We start from the raw sequence: 17,969 nt of genomic DNA, 5'->3' as shown, positions 1-17,969 counted from the left end.
AAATATTAGATATAGAAATATTAAGCATAAATTAAATATAGAGATATGGACATGTCAGGGGAGTATTGCCGAATGAATATGTCGAGAGCCATATCATAATTTGATTTTATAATGGGATCCAAAAAAAAGAAGAAATTATGTGCTAATTTTTCTCTTAAATTTTTATTTATTTTTATTAATAAAACGAATTCTATATTCATATGTAGTAATGAGATGGAGAGGTTGAAGGATAAAGATGAATGATAAAAGATAATAAATTATTTAAATTTAAAAAAAAATATTAAATATGAAGAGGACATTGAAAAGATGTGACACGGAACTAAAATAGTAGAGATTAAATAGAATCTTTGCTTCTTTTGTTTCTCCGGAGGGCTTCTATTCTTGCAAAATACAAATGCTTCCAGTTAGATTCAGGTGGTACTATGAAAAGTGGCAAAACTAGTTGTTTGGTGGGGCTTGCTGTAAATGTTCACCACAAATATATTTATCTCTTTTTTTCCAATGTCACATTTCACTATCATTTGTGATTGTTTACATTATAAACAAACGTGTGCCAAAGTGATGATGCAAACTGGCGCATTCTGTTCTTCCTAACAAATAGGATAGATGTTTGGGGAAAAATATATGTGCGATTATGGACATAGGTGTAAGTTTGAGCATATGATTGGTGTTTGTAACCAGATCATTGCCAGCGTAGACGACAGGGGAGGGGCCCAACTACTTTTTCAATTTTTATTATTCTCGCTTTGTTGGTGCATTTTTTTTCTTTTGAGGGGATGTCCTCAATAACTACGACAGCACCACCTAAAAAAGCATTCACTCATTTACTTGTACCCCTATCACTCTGCTATATTATATATAATGATGCGGTCTGTCATATTGACATTAGTGGATCCAATTAATCGATCTATCAAAATATTAATTAACTGACAATATATATATATATATATGTACATCTAACTATAAGAGTTAATAAAACTTTCATTTAATATATATATATATACACACACGTGTAATTTTACATCATTAGTTCAATATCTGAGTAATAGTTATTCCACGTCTTATATACACACTCACAAACACTCTCGCCCGATGCTTATTACAGCGCAGCCACACGAGCAGAGTTTCCATAAAGCAAGTATGACATGTGGGGATACTAGCCATTGAGCTGCACATACTCCTATCCTATGCACAGTATCAGTATCAGTATCGGTATCAGTCAGTACATCGATGGACAATTGCATGCCATGTTAATGCTCTGTCTGCATCTGCACTACTGCATGCACTGCAGGAGGAAGTGACACATCCGTCAGCTGCTCCACTGGAAAATGGATTCCTGTTGATTGGATTGGATTGTGTCAGCTACAAGTCAGTAAGGAATTAAGCTTGATCCCCTCGTTGCTAGACAAGAACTGAGCAACATGAAGATTGAACAGAACCTGCTGCGGTCGGTGTATTCAGCTCCAGCACAGTATTATGCATGCATCCATCCATGTCACACTGTGACTGTAGGGGTGGCCAAATAATATTCGAAAACCGAAGCTGAACCCAAAAACCGACTTTTACAATTTGTTCTGTTCGGTTTTTAAAATGATTTTCTTTTTTAATTTGGTTTTCAATTTTAAAAAACAGACTAATTTAATGAACAGTTTGTTCTGTTCGGTTTTTAAATCAGCGCACTTCCCCTCGCCCGACTCATGCCCACGCAGTCCCCTTCTCTCGCTGCTCGCATGCACGGTAAACCTCCATTCCTCCTCTTAAAGATTTCGCAGTTTAAAACTAAAATATGATATAACCGTACCGAAATTAATAGGTTAATCAAGTTTAGTTTTTTATATTTGTTAGTGTAAAACGGTTTTTAGTTTTTTAAAAACTGATTTTTTATAAACCTAAAAAACCGAACCGAAATAACCTTACTAACCACCCCTGCGTGACTGGATGCTATGGTATGGTGTGCTGCGTGGCATTCAATCAGAACCACTGACGCTGATTGTTCAGTACTACTGTGGTAGCATGCAGTAGTTGATTCGGGGAAGATCTCGATCGATATATATTCACGGCGCTGGCTCTGAAAAGAGATTGCCTGACCAAAATTAAAGCAACAGAGAGAGTAATAATCAAGTACGCTACGAGCATTGGTGGTTAATTACGGGCAGACAGACCGGCAGACTGACTGTTTCGATCAATTCTCTCAGTCTCAGCTGCATGCAGAACGTCTGGCTTTCAGCTTTTCTTCTGCTGCTGCAATGGTTTAACTCGTTCACTTCATGCGCACCAAACCAAAGCCTCCCCTCCCTTTTGGCACAGAGAGACAGAGAGAGATTAGTATTACTACTAGGCTTGCAATACCAACAAAAAGATTGAGCTAAAGCAGGTCCTCTTTTGCCAAAAGCCTCCTCCAGTCTAGTGCAGGGGCAGCAGCACCACACTACACCACATACGGTAGCCACCAAAAGATATGATCCAGCAAAAAATAATATACAGAAGGAAAGGAAATGCGTTCTCATCAGCAGCAGCAGCTTGATATATAGATTCCGAGATGCTTAGACAGAGTGGAGAGTTTGGTGCCAGCCATTGCTTGTTGCTCTACTTCTTCTTGTTCTGCTGCCTGCTGCCAATAGATAAATTAACTGAAGCTGAAGCCAGAACCGCAGATAGAGAGCGGAAGGCAAATGCAATGGTGGCAAAAGGCAGCTCGTGTTGAGCTCATACCTGATACTGTTAGGCAGGCAGCCTTGCCTTTTTATGATCCATCCCTTTTCTGCCCCTAAAAAAGCCTAAGTTTTTAATCCATCCCTGATTACATCTTCTTTTTGGCTCGGCTCAGTCAGAAACAGCACCCGCTAAACTAAAAGATCGATGCATAAAGGACTCATCACTTCATCCCTAAATAAACAAGGGCTACTCATCAGTGGTCACTGCAAGAAATAACAATATTCATCTCAAGAGTACACTGCAGCAAAAGCCAGACAAAATGATACATACAGCCACGTTCCTTCCTAAATCCTAATCATAGGATACCTAACTTAAACTCCTCTATTGGTAACTTGGTCAGTTTGCAGGCTCGGGTTAATTAAGCTAATAACCAAACCTGTGACTTGTGAATTTTGAACACTTGCAGCACAAAATGATGATGATGGTACAACTATACTACACTATACTATAGGTGGATGCTCGGGAGAGTGATGACAAGTAAGCAGAGTCCAACAGAATGATACCTACTGCTGAATGTTATGTAGCCTCGACTGATCTCAGCAGTAGCCAGCATGTCTCCAAGTCGTCTGTTAGTGTTGCTTCGCCAAAAATCCACAACCCTAGGGCAGAATTCACTGACAGCAGCTTGGGCGTCCCCTGTCGGTCAAGGCAGCCTGGACTGGACCAAGCCAACATCACAACTGGCCCAGCCAGCCAGACTGGATTGGATACTGCAAGACCCAGTTCAATGGACACAACACGATGAAATAATCAAAACAAACTATAACTTCACCCTACCAGATTACTGATAAATACTAACATATTTGCAGTGCATAACTACATGCAAAACATTGGAGTATTACTCGCAACATATCAAACAACTAGCTCCAGAAAATAAACATACAGCACAAGCAAGACCAAGTATCTGAATCCTCAAACCTAACTTCCATAGCCATCACAAATTTTCAACCAAAAAAATAAAGAAAGCAAACTTCTCTGGATTTAAGAGCATTCCTGTCATAAACACATCCCTGTTACTTGTACTATGCACAGAAGCACAAAAAGGAAACTATTAACCACTAAAAAATAAAAACAAGAGGGCATATGCACAAGAACAAGGAACAAATCTATGCACATTCTCTCAAGTAATCGCCTATGTTACACGCCTCAATGTGCGCACAAAACACACCATATCTTGTACAGATAAAAAGCTGATCCAGAGCCCTTAGCATCCCGGCAACGATTGAGCTGACGTCATTTCAGATAAACTTGCATCTGAATCAGCGCAGTGTCTCAGGTAGGATTGCCGCAAGGACTGAGCTGATGATGTGCCTGCTAGATTTGTCTCTGACTCACCATGGGGCAGCTGGGACTGTTGTGGCGATTGAGGGCTCATGCTACACAGGCTTGGCCCTGATTCTCCATACCGCCTTAGGTATGAGCGGTGCTGGCTGGATGATCCAAGATAGTAACTTGAAGACCCATACCCAGAATTGGAGATATAGGATGAACTGACATGTATACTGGGTGATCCATAGCCATAATGGGATACATGGGGTGATGAGTACCTTATACTGAATGGTGGAGATAAATGGCTGCCAACCAAAGAGTGTGTCGAGGCGATGTGTGAGATGCGAGGATGGGGAGACGACATGTTTGCGAGGTTCGCATTGCTTCTACTTATACTGATGGCAGGCGAGTTTGTGTAAGATCTGAGGGGGTTGGGAGAGTGGGGAGTAATAGAAACAGAGTAAGCATGGGAAACGGAGTGCAATGATGGACGGCGGCTTATTGGTCTGGGAGGGGATGCTGCCACACTCGACCGGAATGAAGATGACTGAGGAGGTAAGCGAACTGCAGAAGAAAGCAACGGTGTAATTTCCGAGGCAGGAAGGTCTAATACTCCGTTCCTTGCATCTCGCTTGCATACAGGACAGAATGTTCTCCAAGAAGTGAGCCACAGGTCCACACAAGCTGCATGGAACTCTGCAAGGTAATAAGCATAAATATCAGTGTGTAAACTTAAACATAGCGTTCTTTGTATAGATGAGTGTATCCAGATGGTACAATTCATTCGGTGCATAAATTGATTTATTTTTCATCAATAAAATTTGCAATATTCTCTATGCCTAAGGACTAAGAAGTGGCTACTAAAAGGAAGAACTTGCCAAGATGTATCAGACATTTAGCAAGAGATGGCCAAAATCAATAAAAAGGAGAGCGCTTAAATGATTTTGATTTACAGATTATAGGGTTTGTTGTTACACGACATGGTGCTAAGTGCTAACAGATCTTGCACAGGTTCTCCTTTTCTTTTTCCAAATTCGAAGACTCAAAAGTACATTATAGCAGATTGATGTGCCAAGTTTTGCAAAAGATCTACTGGATGTGGCAGAGCCCAAACAGTCATGTTACTACAGTGCAACAAAAAGGCAGTTATGGTGTTATAAAGTCAGCCAAACATACTGTGACGGCAAGACAGCACCCTTAGCTTTTCTCCAATGTTGTAGTCTTCCAAGCAAATGGCACACATTGATGATGTGCAGTTATCTTCTTGCACTTCTGTGAAAATAAGACTGGGCATTGCCTTAACTAGTTGACTGCTCATTCCATGGAATTCTCGAACTTCTGGAATTCTAGGCTGGTCCCTCCTTATTCGATGTCTTCTCACAAAGAAACACGTTGCTAGTACAGCAGACATGGCAAGCAGTGATATGAATGAGATTGCCATGATTGACCAGGCTGAGTTTTCAAACGCAGGTAGTATCCACACCTCTACATCAGAATGGCCTGAAAATTTCTTCAACACTTCCCCCGAGGCCTTCGAGACGAACACAGCATATATATGAATACCACTTGAGCTTCCAGCCACTGTAACATTTCTAGTTAGACGGTACAGAAAATATACGATCGACTGTCAAAATAAATTGATGGAATGAAAATGTATCCAGTTGTGCAGTTGATTTTTATCATTTATTTATTTGGGCATGATCTGCATAACTATCTGTGTTTGGACAAAGCTGAAAGCATTCGCTTGTGCATCTGTCTTGTCTCTACTTAGTGCATAGCTATCTACAGGTAAACGTGGAGAGGTGCTAAAAAAAGGGGCATATATTTGTGTTGGCCATGCTATGAATAAAGAGCATCACACAGCTACACAAGTGGAATTAAGAAAATGGAAAAGGAACAAGCATGAGTGACAAGGTAAATTACTTGAAACCAGAACCCCGCTATTTTCGTTGTCATATACTATTGCAGCTTTGAATCCAGCATCCTGCACATTTCTGACTTTCTCATCAAATGTGCATCCACCTCTTATAATCAAAGCGAAGGGAGATGGCGGACCCTTGACTACTTTGGTTGTTAACGGGCTGCAGGCGTTCAAAGGTTCAGCAGTATAAACTACGCCATTAACACCTGACCCTTTCACCCCTGGAGCTGCAAGCAAAATTGAAATGACATGTTCAAGCCTTTAAAAATACGATACAATACATACTCCATGGCAGTGAAAAAGGATAGGAGAACCTTGCACAAATGCAGCATTACAAAATCAAAAGAAGAAATTCAAGCTTAATTTTATTCAGGGAATTGATATAAAACAACAAGAACAGACTAGGAGGTAGTGCAATGCAATCACACATAACCAAAGTTCAGCAGGTGCAACTAAGAAGACCAAATATTAATTGAGCATATAGGCAAGGCACGCAAAAAAAGAGGTTTGCATGAAGTGGCATCCGGTAGTAGTAGTCAGTAACTGACAAAGCTAAATGGCTGTAAGATGTCCAGAACTTACCAAAGCTCGCCTCAATGTCATCGAATGACAAGGTCAGATTATTCCCCATTAGCACTACATTAGCAGCTCCCAGCTGAGCCATGAGACAGACCATCCCACAAACAAAGAGAAGGAATATCATCGATCCTCTTCTACCCTTCATCTTAGCAATTCCAAGCCCTAGAAGAAATGCCAGCTGGTTTTTACGAATTACAGCAACAAAATCGACAAAATGGACAACCAGCTCAATACTTCAAAACTCCAAATCGGTGTCTCTGCATGCAGTTAACGACCAACATCTGTACCTGCAGTCACAAAGCAACAATCAGCTACTATTCCTGGCAACCGAAACAGACAATGTCGAGATTCTTTTGGCATTTTATCCCTAACATTAAGCCAAAAAGAGCAGGAATTTGGCGTAGAAGCTGGAAAGATGTAATATTTACACCTTTAGCTCCCAGAAATTCAGTAAGGAACAAGGTAGAAGAACACAATGAGAAGGAGGAAAATTATTCTATGCACTTGTAATTTCCAAAATTGGCGAACCAACAGCCGACCTTCCAAATATAAGGGTCAGGGGAGAAAGTTCCCCATCCTGTGGTTATCAAACAAGTCAAGAATAAATCCAGTAAGTGGCCTTTCAAAAAGGGAATTGAATTGTGACAAAAGAAACAAGTGATAGGAGACATGGTATGGTCCTGAACTACAAATCTCCAACCACTAACAATTTCCAAAAGTTAGGAAGCACTGATCGGGAATATTATTCTTAAGCACCACAACGCTAGATGATGACACTCCAGAAAGTAGGATAATTACCACAGAAGAGGGAAATTCGGGTGAACAGATGACCATAACTAAGCGGGGGCTCGCTCGACGGCAACGGAAACCTAAGGCAAGAGAAGGCTAGAGAAGGCATCTCGAATCCGAGCCTCCAGAGGCGCAGCAGGAGTGGGCGCATCTAATCTCGTTTAGAACCAAGCCCTGACCCTCGGAACCAGTAGCCAAATCATCGCCCATGACAGAATCATCCTGGATAGTGGATAGCAAACCATAACCTGTAGAGCATGAAATTGACGAGGAAAGCACGAATCTTTGACAGATTTTGATCCGACAGAGCTGGCGATGGAAACAACAAAAGTGGAATCGATGCGGATGCGGATGCGGATGCGGACCTGGAGTAGCAGCGGCAATGGGGACGTCGGCTGCCATGAGACAACGGGCTGCAGTGGTGGAGGAGACGAGCGGAGCAGGAGGCGGCGGCCGCCCGGGAGGAGGATGGCAACCGGAAGGACGAGTCGGGGAGCGAGTCGGCAGCTATCCGCGGGGTCGAGCCGCGTCGCGCAGTGGTGAGCTGGACCGGGGTGGATGTTGAGCCTATCTATCCGCTGTCACCCATCCAGCCGCCAACTCCTACAAAAATCGCTCTCTCTCTCTTCCTTTTTTGCTTCATTTTTCTGGCAGAAACTAAATCAGTTTTTCAGTGGAGAAAAGCTTCTTTTACTATTGCCTTCTTTTGCTGACTAGTAGTACAAGAAAAGAGCGTTAAATTCATAATGATTAACCTCCTTAATTTTATGTTGGCACCAAATAGTGATTGACTAGTAACTCCCTTTTGCTATTCAAAATGGATGGAATGAATATGCTCCGAAGATGTCCTTTGGTGCAAACGGATATGCTCTGAGACCGTGAGAGAATCAACATCCGCTCATGATTTTGACGCTAAAATAAAATAGCCAAATAGATCACGAGTGTGTATGCATCACGAAACAAATTTCAATAAAATAGCCAGACAGCCAAGGAGGCTGGCTGAATTATGTTGGTGTGGGGCTCTAATTTGTCTGACTCTGGAGCGATGGATGGATCCATGACAGCCGACTTCCCTAATGTGCTTAGTTGGTTGAATGAATTGATATATGTATGAGTTAATATGAGATCTGAGTATATTTTAGTATCTGTTTTGTTAAATGGTATCAGTTCGTTTAGATAAGATGATTTAGATTTTTAAAATATATCAAGAAGATATGATACTGAGCTATGCGGCAAAATCGGCCGAACAATCACGTACAAGTTTCGTCAACTCCGCTAATCACTTGCAACTGATGATGATTAGTAACTATCCGTGGTTATTAAGGACTTTTAGTTAATCATTAGTTGCAATCAAATGTTATTAACCATAACTAATTATTATTTTAGGTATTTAGTGATAATTATTAACAACTAACTGGAATTAGTAATGATTAGTACTAATTAGCATAGTTTGCTGATAAATATAAAAATTATCATTTCTATAAAATAATTAAGTTATAAATTGATATAATACATTACTTTTAAGCAACTAATTACATTCTCGTAGCATCCAATACATCCAACCAAACACATTCTCATATCATCTCATACATCTAATCAAACAGCCTATTTATACCACCTCATTCAATTCCATCTCATCTCATCCATCCAGTACCATCTCACCCCATTCAACTTCGCTCAACTAAGCATACACACCTAAAAAACGTACATAAAAAATTCCAAGTTTACAACTACTCCACTCTAGCGCTACACCTCCACACATGACAGACACTACAAGTCCACTTGCAGCTAAATCTATTGTGTAAGATCCTCAAACACAAGATCTCCTTGGCCTCATGTATCAATCTCTGGATCAATTAGCTGATACGCACAGTGTAACAATTGTAGTATCACGCTTGATTAGACTCTGAATGCGTGTATCTTGATGAGTGAGTATATAGACTAGATATTCGTATGATGAGATTATTGGCTCAATCCGTTAGGATCGGTATGGTACTAGAGGTACACTAGATGTCCTGGACAATAATCTGAGTGCCAACTGGCATCAAGTCTTTACATGAGCATCATAAAGTTGCATAGAGGTAGTCATTAGTCTCTTTACTTCAAATGAGCTACACATTTTTTCCGCTTTATATAACAAGATAATTCGAGTAAAGAAATTTGTATTATCTTAAAATAGTTCTTTAGAGCATCATTCATATTTGTATTCATATTTGTGTATGTACGTAGTTTTTATATATTAAAGATATAGTTTTCATTGAGGATCTATCTACCAATTTCATTCCTCCAGTTACTCAACTAATACATCATGTTTTTATCTGAGATTTTTGCTTAAAATGAGCCGCAAAATATTTATTCCGCTTTATATAACACTCAAATTTGAGTAAAGAAATTTGTATTATTTTGAAATAGTTCCTTAGAGCCTCACTCATATTTATGTACGTATATAGTTTTTATATATTAAAGATATAGTTTTTATTGAGGATTTGTCTGCCAATTATATTCCTTCAATTAGTCAACTAATACATCATGTCTATATCTGAGATTTTTAAACATGTTGAAATGTGGGTTTTGTAGTCATGGTACTGTTAATTAATTTCATTATATAGTCAATATCTAGACATCTTTAAGTCAGCTTCAAATCGGCAAGTTGCTACTTCACTACTAGCAGTGGTTTTGTAGTCACGAAACAGGTGAACAGCCATTAAAACTAGATCATTATACGGACATCATCTTCAGTGCCTATTGGCCAGCTTAGATTGGCTATTTGCATTTGCCAAAGTTAGCTTCTCCATTAACAAGTCTTTGGTTCAGTATTCAGTGATGCTTTTTGCACGACTACACTTTTCAGCATTTATGGATCATGGTCATATCGCAATCACCAGGATCAAATATGCATGATGTTCTAAATCGCAAATGAAATGAAAAGCTGACGTCATGACCCCCACCCCCAATATCAATGGACCAAAAATCCCTCTAATATCAACGGACCTTTTGTCATGTATATTATAGGATATATTGTAGCTAGTCAAAATATTATTGATACATAAATATGTGGACAACTCCTAACACCCGTGGCAACGGACGGGGTACCAGCTAGTTATTTTTGGTTTACGGAGGAGGAGATGAGGCTGTAGCGCTTGTAGACGTAGGAGCGCGCGAAGCAGAGGAAGAGCGCGAGCTCCACGGCGCTCAGCGCCGCCAGCAGCCAGTAGAAGTAGTCCAGGTGCGCGCGGTTCAGGTTGTCCGCGAACCAGCTGTCTCCGCCGCTCCTCCCGGTGATGCCGTCGATGAGCGAGATGAGGAAGCTGCTGATGAAGCCGCCAATGCCCATGACGCTGAGGTAGAGCGCCAGCCCCAGGCTTCGGAGGCCGTCGGGCATCTGGTCGTAGAAGAGCTCCTGCAGCCCCACCACCGCCAGCACGTCCGCCACCCCCATCATCGCGTACTGCGGCACCAGCCAGACCCAGCTCATCGGCACCGTCGCTCCAGGATCGTCCACCAGCCCGTGCTCCCGCGCTGTCGCAAGCCGCCGGCCCTCCACCAGCGCTGCCACCGACACCGCCGCCAGGGACGTCGCCATGCCCGCGCCCACGCGCTGCAGCATGCTCAGCCCTGACGGGTTGCCCGTCGCCCAGCGGAGCGCCGGCACCAGCGCGCGGTCGTAGATGGGCACGAACAGCAGGATGCTCGCCGGCCCGAACGTCTGCAGCGCCGCGGGTGGCAGCTCCAGGCCGCCGCCGATGCGGCGGTCCAGGGTGCGGCCCTGCTTGTTGAAAAGCGTCATGATCTGCGCGTACACCACGCCGTACGCCAGGCTCGTCGCCCAGATGGGCAGCAGCCGAAGCACGCAACGGGCATCTGCTGCTGCTGCTGCTTCTTCTTCTTCTTCCTCCTGGGACTGGGAGTCCGAAGCAAGGAGATGACGACCTCCTGTTTTGGCGGCGAGGCTGCGGGCGAGGCGGACGAAGGGGGACTCGCCACCAGAGGTCGTGGGCGCGTAGACGCGGTAGGTGGGGGTGCCGAGCAGGAAAACGGTGAAGGCGCAGAGCACGACGGCGCAGGGAGTGCCGAAGCCGACGCCCCATCCCACGTTCTCCTGGATGTAGCCGACGAGTGAGACGGCGACAGATATGCCGACGGCCATGCAGAAGAACCACCAGTTGAAGAGGGAGCCGCGGGAGGCGCGCTCCTTTGGGTGGTCGGCGTCGAACTGATCCGCGGCGAAGGCCAGGCCGCAGGGCTTATCGGCGCCCTGCGCCAGGGCGACGAGGTAGAGGGACACGTAGAAGAAGGCCACCTGCGCCCACCCAGGCTTGCAGCTGAGCAAGGAGTTGCCGTCCGTGCACGTCGGCGACGGCCGCAGCCCCGGCAGAGTCGACGACAGTGTGAGCATGCTGTACCCCTGCATTGCGTGGTAATTAGTCTCGTTCTTACGGTAATCTAATCCTCGATTAATTGCACGTCCAATTAGGTACGTACGCTACAGAGTGCCTGTTGATTGATTACCAAAATGTGAAGGTAGATAGAGTAGAGTAGGCTGCTATATCTAGAAGGACATGGAAGTGGCTAAATATATTAACACGCGGTCGCTGTTCTCATAATATAGCCTATCTAATAAATGCCTAGCTCAAAAGTTTTGAGAAAAAGTTTGCACGAGAAAAGTTTAGAATAAAATTCCAGCACAAACTTTTTGGAACAAAATTTCCAATACAAGCTTTTTTTAACAAATTTTTTCAGCAAAAAAATTCAACTGCGCGCGGCTCAATCAATGCAAGGTCCGGCTGAGTCCGCAGGCCACTCCCCATCTTGACCTACCCCCCTCCCTGCCTCTACCTAGGTTTCCGGGCATCCCGACAGCCCATCGTCCGTTACTTAGCACGCACGAACACCCGCGAAACAGGATTAGTGGCCTTCAAGTCCATCAATGATAGTAACCTATCCACGGAAAAGGTTTACATCATCTCATACTAGGAGACCAGGGGGTTTCAAGTTGCAAACACAATGATCAATAAAGAGTAGTGGTATCAGACTATACCTTATGTTTGTAAGCGGTTCCTCTAACGTAATTGCACGTGATGACTTCTTCACTGACATATGGGGTCCACTAAGAGTTAGCCCATATGTCAGTAGTCACGTCACGGTATAGTTACGTTAGAGAATCTTATTCCCTTGCGCCGTTCGTGTGTTCATTGAAACTCACGAGAAAGTAGTCGTCCCCAATCAAGAAACGATGATTTTGATAATATAAGACAATAGAAATATCCTTCTAAGTGCGTGAGCCTTAAGAACATTAATGGTAGGAAGTTTAGTCCACATATGGTTAGTTCATGTAAAAGAAGTCTCTGCGCACCCATATAAGAAGAGGAGTGATTCTCAAATTATACATATAATGAATAATAAAGAGGCATGATACCGGACTACATCATATGTCTTTTGTGTGTTATTTTTTTTATCTTTTGTTTAATTAGCGCTCGGCAATGTAAATATTACAGCAGCTAGGAGCATCATGAAAGTGATAAAGAGCGGATATGCATGGGCTTAGCTTAGTCCCATCCATGGATCCATGAAGCCCAGTTGCAATTGCAGAAAGTAGGGACGGTGGAGGTCTATTTGGTTGAGTTTTTTTTATTTTTTTATTTTTTCGATTAAAAATTTAAATAAATAGATTCCTCGTGAAAACAATTACAAAACTACACGCCTACCACCCCTGAGGGGACGGTAAGGGACTTACCGCCTCCTGAGAGGGCGGTAAGCAATCCCGAAGTCTCTTACCGCCCTCTCAGGGGGCGGTAGCTCTGAGGGGGCGGGTAGCTACGGCACGCGAACAGTAAACCTCAGTGAACAGTACTTCGAAGTTTAGTTTTGCTACTATCTTCTCTATTAAAAATAGTGATGTTCTGTTGCTTCAAAAATCCTAAAACTTTTTGTACGTGTTATATAATACATGTGCAACCCATTTTAATTGAATTCATCCAAAAATCCTGTGTAGAATTTAAACTAAAATTCTCCAAAAAAGACTACTTTTATAACCTTTAGCAATTGTTAGCGCCTCAAATAAATTTCTAAAAATCTGTTAAAATTCACTAATATTCTTCTTATGTGATGTGATAATTTCTAAAATTATTTTTAGCCTGATTATATGGTAAAAAAGTGGATTCCTTTGTGATGCACTATTTATATGTATTTTTATAATTTCATGTGATATTCTTCTTTTAACTTAATTTGAATTCAAACATATATAAACCTAGAGCTAAAAATAATTTTAGAAATTATCACATCACATAAGAAGAATATTAGTGAATTTTAACAGATTTTTAGAAATTTATTTGAGGCGTTAACAATTGCTAGAGTTTATAAAAGTAGTCTTTTTTGGATAATTTTAGTTTAAATTTTACATAGGATTTTTGGGTGAATTCAATTAAAATGGGTTGCACATGTATTATGTAACACGTACAAAAAGTTTTAGGATTTTTGGAGCAACAGAACATCACTATTTTAAATAGAGAAGATAATAATAAAATTAAACTTCGAAGTACTGTTCATTGTTTTGAACAGAGAAGATAATAACAAAATTAAACTTCGAAGTACTGTTCAGTGAGGTTTACTGTTCGCGTACTGTAGCTACCCGCCCCCTCAGTGGGCTGTAAGGCTACCCGCCCCCTGAGAGTGCGGTAAGAGACTTCGGGACTGCTTACCGCCCCCTTAGAGGACGGTAGGCGTCTAGTTTTGCAATTGTTTCCACGAGGAATTTATTTATTTAAATTTTTAATCGAAAAAATATAAAAATAAAAAAAAACTCCTATTTGGTTTTGGGTCGGATGAGATCGAAACGAAAACGTGGCAACAACGACGGACGGATAGCAGGATAATAGGCGGTTGGCCAGTCATTTTGTACTCCTTGGTCAGCCAACAGCCATCAGTAGTATTTATTTGTATATGTGTAATACTCGTAGTAGCGCATTCGAGTATTGTTTGCGTCACCTTATTATTATATAATAAGGGATTGATTGGCCGAGGGAGATGGGAATTTAGAAATTGAAACGACGTGATTCGCGTTGACGTCTGCTGTGGTTGTCCAACAACTGTACCATCTTACTGTGATGTGATTCGATTTCGATGGGATAAACTTTGGGAAGTAAATCGTCATGCATGTGATTGAAGACCTCGCATCGCATCGCATCGCTTGTCTGGGAATTGAAATTGAAGGGAAGGGAAGGAAGGGGCAGAGCAGTTGGTTACCAGGACGTAGAGGGAGCATGCGAGGATGACGGAGCGGTAGCGTCCCAGGTAGGCGTCGGCGAGGAAGGCGCCCAGCAGCGGCATCAGGCTGGCCGTCCCCGACCAGGCGTTGACGGCGGCGGCGGCGGAGGCGTTGGAGTGGCCGAGCGGGCCCGTCAGGTAGGTGATGAGGTTGGCGGAGATGCCGAAGTAGGCGAAGCTCCCCGCGATCTCCACCGCTGATGATCCATCCATCCGGCCACCGTTGGTCAATTGCAGGAAATGAATCAGACACACACACAGACAGACACACACACGGGTGGGCGTACCAACCGACTACGAAGAGCGCGGATCGCCATCCGCCGGAGTTGCGGCGGTACACGGGGCGGCCGCGGTAGTCGGAGACGCCGGCGAGTGGCTTGCCCGTCGTGGTGGGGAGGAGGGGGGCAACGGCGAGAAAGGGGTCCATGGCGGCCACAGCCCACAGGGATGAATGAGGAGTACTTGGCTTGCTTTGGTTGGTTGGTTGCTTTCTTTCTTACTAGTGCCTGCCTATCTCTCTGGAAGCAATTTTTATTTGATTTTTTTATGAAAGATTCAATCACATATCATCTAATTTAATAGTTAAATCCAAGAGAAAAAAGATATAACACGTGTCATTATAAGAAAGAATAAAATTGATTTCCTATCTACCTGCCTGTCTCTTTCTTTCTTTGTGATAAGGTTCCTGCTTGCTTGGTTTGTTTATGGGCCAACAGCAAGGAGTCTAGCAGCCCACTCTATCTCATCTCTTTATGGATGGAACCCAGTATGAGAACACAAGTTCCAACAAGGAACCCTTATGGGCTTGCTTGCAAACAAGGCCCTTGACCTCTGTTTTACGGCCCCTCAACAAACTTCACCAGTACCATCTAGTTTTTTAACTCCCCTAAACAATGTAATGTTACGGGGTAATAGTCAATTGTTTTTCAGAAAATTAATGGTAGCCGAAGGGCACGAAAAATGCTAGATGCTTAAGAAAAAAGAGTGTTAATTATCTATATTAAAGTTGTAATTTCTAAAACAAACAAAGACTACAAAGATATTTAAAAATTGTAATTTTCAAAACAAACAAAAACTATGTACTGAAATATGTTTCACTATCTTATTAGCACTAATAAATATCGATACTTAAGTAAACACCTTACTCTTCATCTAAACACCTATACTACTACAGTTAAGGAAAAAAAAAACCAAAGCACCACCTCTAAACACTCCAATGTTACAAAGATGCTCTAATCCAGTCACCGAAAGCCCCGCAGCTTTACCTAGCTAGCTGTAGGAGGGAGAGAGAGCGCGCACAAACCGACCAAACAAGCACAGAGATGGATCGGATGGATGAGGAAAACAACAACTTGGACGCGTCTACTGGTTGCTTCAGACCAGTGGCGGATCCACCGGGGGGGCTATGGGGGCTCAAGCCCCCCCTACGCTGTGCTGCCCTTGAGGAGGAGAGGAAGAAAGAAGGGGGGCTGGAGGAGGAAGGAGGAGGGCTGGAGGAGGAAGAAGGAGATCAGCCCCCCCTTCCACTCAGACCTGGCTCCGCCACTGCTTCAGACGACCATCCACATCCACTCCACTTGGAGGAGGATCGAAGATCATCTGTGTGTAGTACAAGTAGAGACATCCCATCCATCTCTTGAAAAAGGACCACGGACAGAGACATGCTACATTGCCATTGCTCTCCATGACAATTCAGCAGTACGTGTATATATGTTTTATCGTCGTGTAAAACTGAACCAAGCTAACCATGCATGACACAGTCAAGTTCAGTCACTACTTCCCTAGTTCCTTCAGTCAGTTCTCTAGCTCTTCCATCCTCTCCTTCAAAACTGCAGGCAGCAGGATGATCATATATGGCATTTCAATTCTTTGGTCATGGATGGTGGTACAGATACAGATACAGTCGTAGGACGGACGGAAGGCAGCTAGCTAGCGTGCAAGAGATGGAAGGTGACGACAGGTCGATATATATCGTGTCAACATTATTACTTCTCCTCCTGTCTTGTTCGGTGACTCCATCAGTCCCCGAAATGGCGGACACGGAAATTCCCATCATTGCATTCGGAAATTTATGCCTTTCAAAATCTTGGGGTTTTTTCTTTTCTTTTTAAGGAACTACATGTGCTACTGCTTTCAAGCAGTTCTCGAAAATTTGACTGTTACCCGGTAAAAATCACGATAACCGGTCATCTCGGTCCGGTTTGGTTTCAAAAACCAAACGGTAACCGAATTTGAATTCAAAAAAATCAAAAAGAAAGAAAATTCAAAACAATTCAAAACAAAATCTTAAAAAAAACTAGACACAATATTATAGATTTATTTTTTAAATATCGTCTGTGTTTATATGATAAAAATATACGAATTTGTAAAAACTATCTATAAGTTTAAACATATACAAACAATGACGGTTGAGAGTTTTAATATAATTAGATATACGGCCAGATAGATTTTATAAGAAATCATCTGTAACAATATTATAGATTTGCTTTTTAAACGTCGTCTGTGTTTGTATGATAAAAATATACGAATTTATAAAAACTATATGTGAGTTTAAACACGTACAAACAATGATTTTGTTACAGACATATCTATCTTATTAATCGTCTGAGAGTCAATGATAGATCTTAAAAAATATCTGTAATACTCTGTTTACTTTTACTAATTCTATAGTAGTGCCGTTGTCTACGAATGTAAGTCTCATTTCATACTATGCAAGGAGGAGACTCCTTCTAGAGGTGTTGCGATCGTACCAGCACGCGTACCGTGTTGAAATTGTGCAGCTTGTCCCTTTTGCCTACTGTGGTGTATTCCCATTTGAACATGACAATTGCATGCAAATGGCCGAGACTAAGTTCAATTGAAAGCTGGAGATGGGTTTGTAAATAAAATGTAGCTGTGCAAGCATATCGGGAAACAGACAGCATTGGAGCATATATTTCTCCTAGATTGATTGATCCGTCTGCGATGGATAGATTAATTGGATGGATGGAGCTATCTATCGTCAGTCCTGACCTCTCCTCCGATCCTCTTTTCTCCATGCAGCATCTTCCTTCTCCTTGAGTCAGGCCAGGTAATGTGAGTCCAGTCAAGACCTGCAACTGTCACAACGATACACAAGATCACTGGGTCTGGGACCACGACTCCTAAAATCAAGTGACAGCCGTACGGCCACGTGTTAATTTTCAAATTTTAAAAGCTGGATTGTTAAACAACTTAAATCGTAAAAGCTGATTTTTAATCATAATTAAAAACTGATTTTTAATCATAATCTAAAAGCTGAAACAAACAACTAATTGTAAAAGTTGAATTGTTACAACTCAACAAACAGATTGTAACAATCCAGCAATCCACTTCCATCAGATTATAACAATCTGCAATCCAACTTTTACAAATCAGCTTCTTACAATTCACAATCTATAAAGTATTTTTCACA

The 17,969-nt window shown here is 42.2% G+C and overlaps 2 protein-coding genes across 8 annotated transcripts; both read right to left on the bottom strand.

The window, feature by feature from the left end:
• Nucleotides 1–3,672: 3,672 nt before the first annotated feature.
• LOC133925335 (receptor homology region, transmembrane domain- and RING domain-containing protein 1-like) lies at nucleotides 3,673–7,853 on the bottom strand. Of its 6 annotated transcripts, none has more exons than XM_062371271.1 (6): nucleotides 7,639–7,845; nucleotides 7,283–7,495; nucleotides 6,488–6,771; nucleotides 5,908–6,132; nucleotides 5,161–5,565; nucleotides 3,673–4,680 (listed from the first exon to the last, which is right to left on the bottom strand). In XM_062371271.1, exons 3-6 carry the CDS (start codon nucleotides 6,627–6,629, stop codon nucleotides 3,920–3,922), a joined length of 1,533 nt encoding a protein of 510 aa, XP_062227255.1. In that variant the 5' UTR covers nucleotides 6,630–6,771; nucleotides 7,283–7,495; nucleotides 7,639–7,845; the 3' UTR covers nucleotides 3,673–3,919. The 6 variants fall into 6 exon arrangements, with proteins under 6 accessions (XP_062227255.1, XP_062227257.1, XP_062227253.1 ...); XM_062371273.1 differs by lacking the exon at nucleotides 7,283–7,495 and having other exon boundaries at nucleotides 6,488–6,646; nucleotides 6,719–6,771; XM_062371269.1 differs by lacking the exon at nucleotides 7,283–7,495 and having other exon boundaries at nucleotides 6,488–6,646; nucleotides 7,639–7,847.
• Nucleotides 7,854–10,248: 2,395 nt separating this feature from the next.
• LOC133925334 (protein NRT1/ PTR FAMILY 5.10-like) lies at nucleotides 10,249–15,058 on the bottom strand. Of its 2 annotated transcripts, none has more exons than XM_062371267.1 (3): nucleotides 14,828–15,058; nucleotides 14,516–14,733; nucleotides 10,249–11,678 (listed from the first exon to the last, which is right to left on the bottom strand). In XM_062371267.1, exons 1-3 carry the CDS (start codon nucleotides 14,961–14,963, stop codon nucleotides 10,374–10,376), a joined length of 1,659 nt encoding a protein of 552 aa, XP_062227251.1. In that variant the 5' UTR covers nucleotides 14,964–15,058; the 3' UTR covers nucleotides 10,249–10,373. The 2 variants fall into 2 exon arrangements, with proteins under 2 accessions (XP_062227251.1, XP_062227252.1); XM_062371268.1 differs by having other exon boundaries at nucleotides 14,824–14,963.
• Between the last annotated feature and the right edge of the window lie 2,911 nt (nucleotides 15,059–17,969).

This window comes from Phragmites australis, chromosome 7 (genome assembly GCF_958298935.1).
Source record: "Phragmites australis chromosome 7, lpPhrAust1.1, whole genome shotgun sequence".
NCBI lineage: Eukaryota > Viridiplantae > Streptophyta > Magnoliopsida > Poales > Poaceae > Phragmites > Phragmites australis.
The sequence above is the reverse complement of the archived record's forward strand: the minus strand, read 5'-3'. Positions and strand labels throughout refer to the sequence as shown.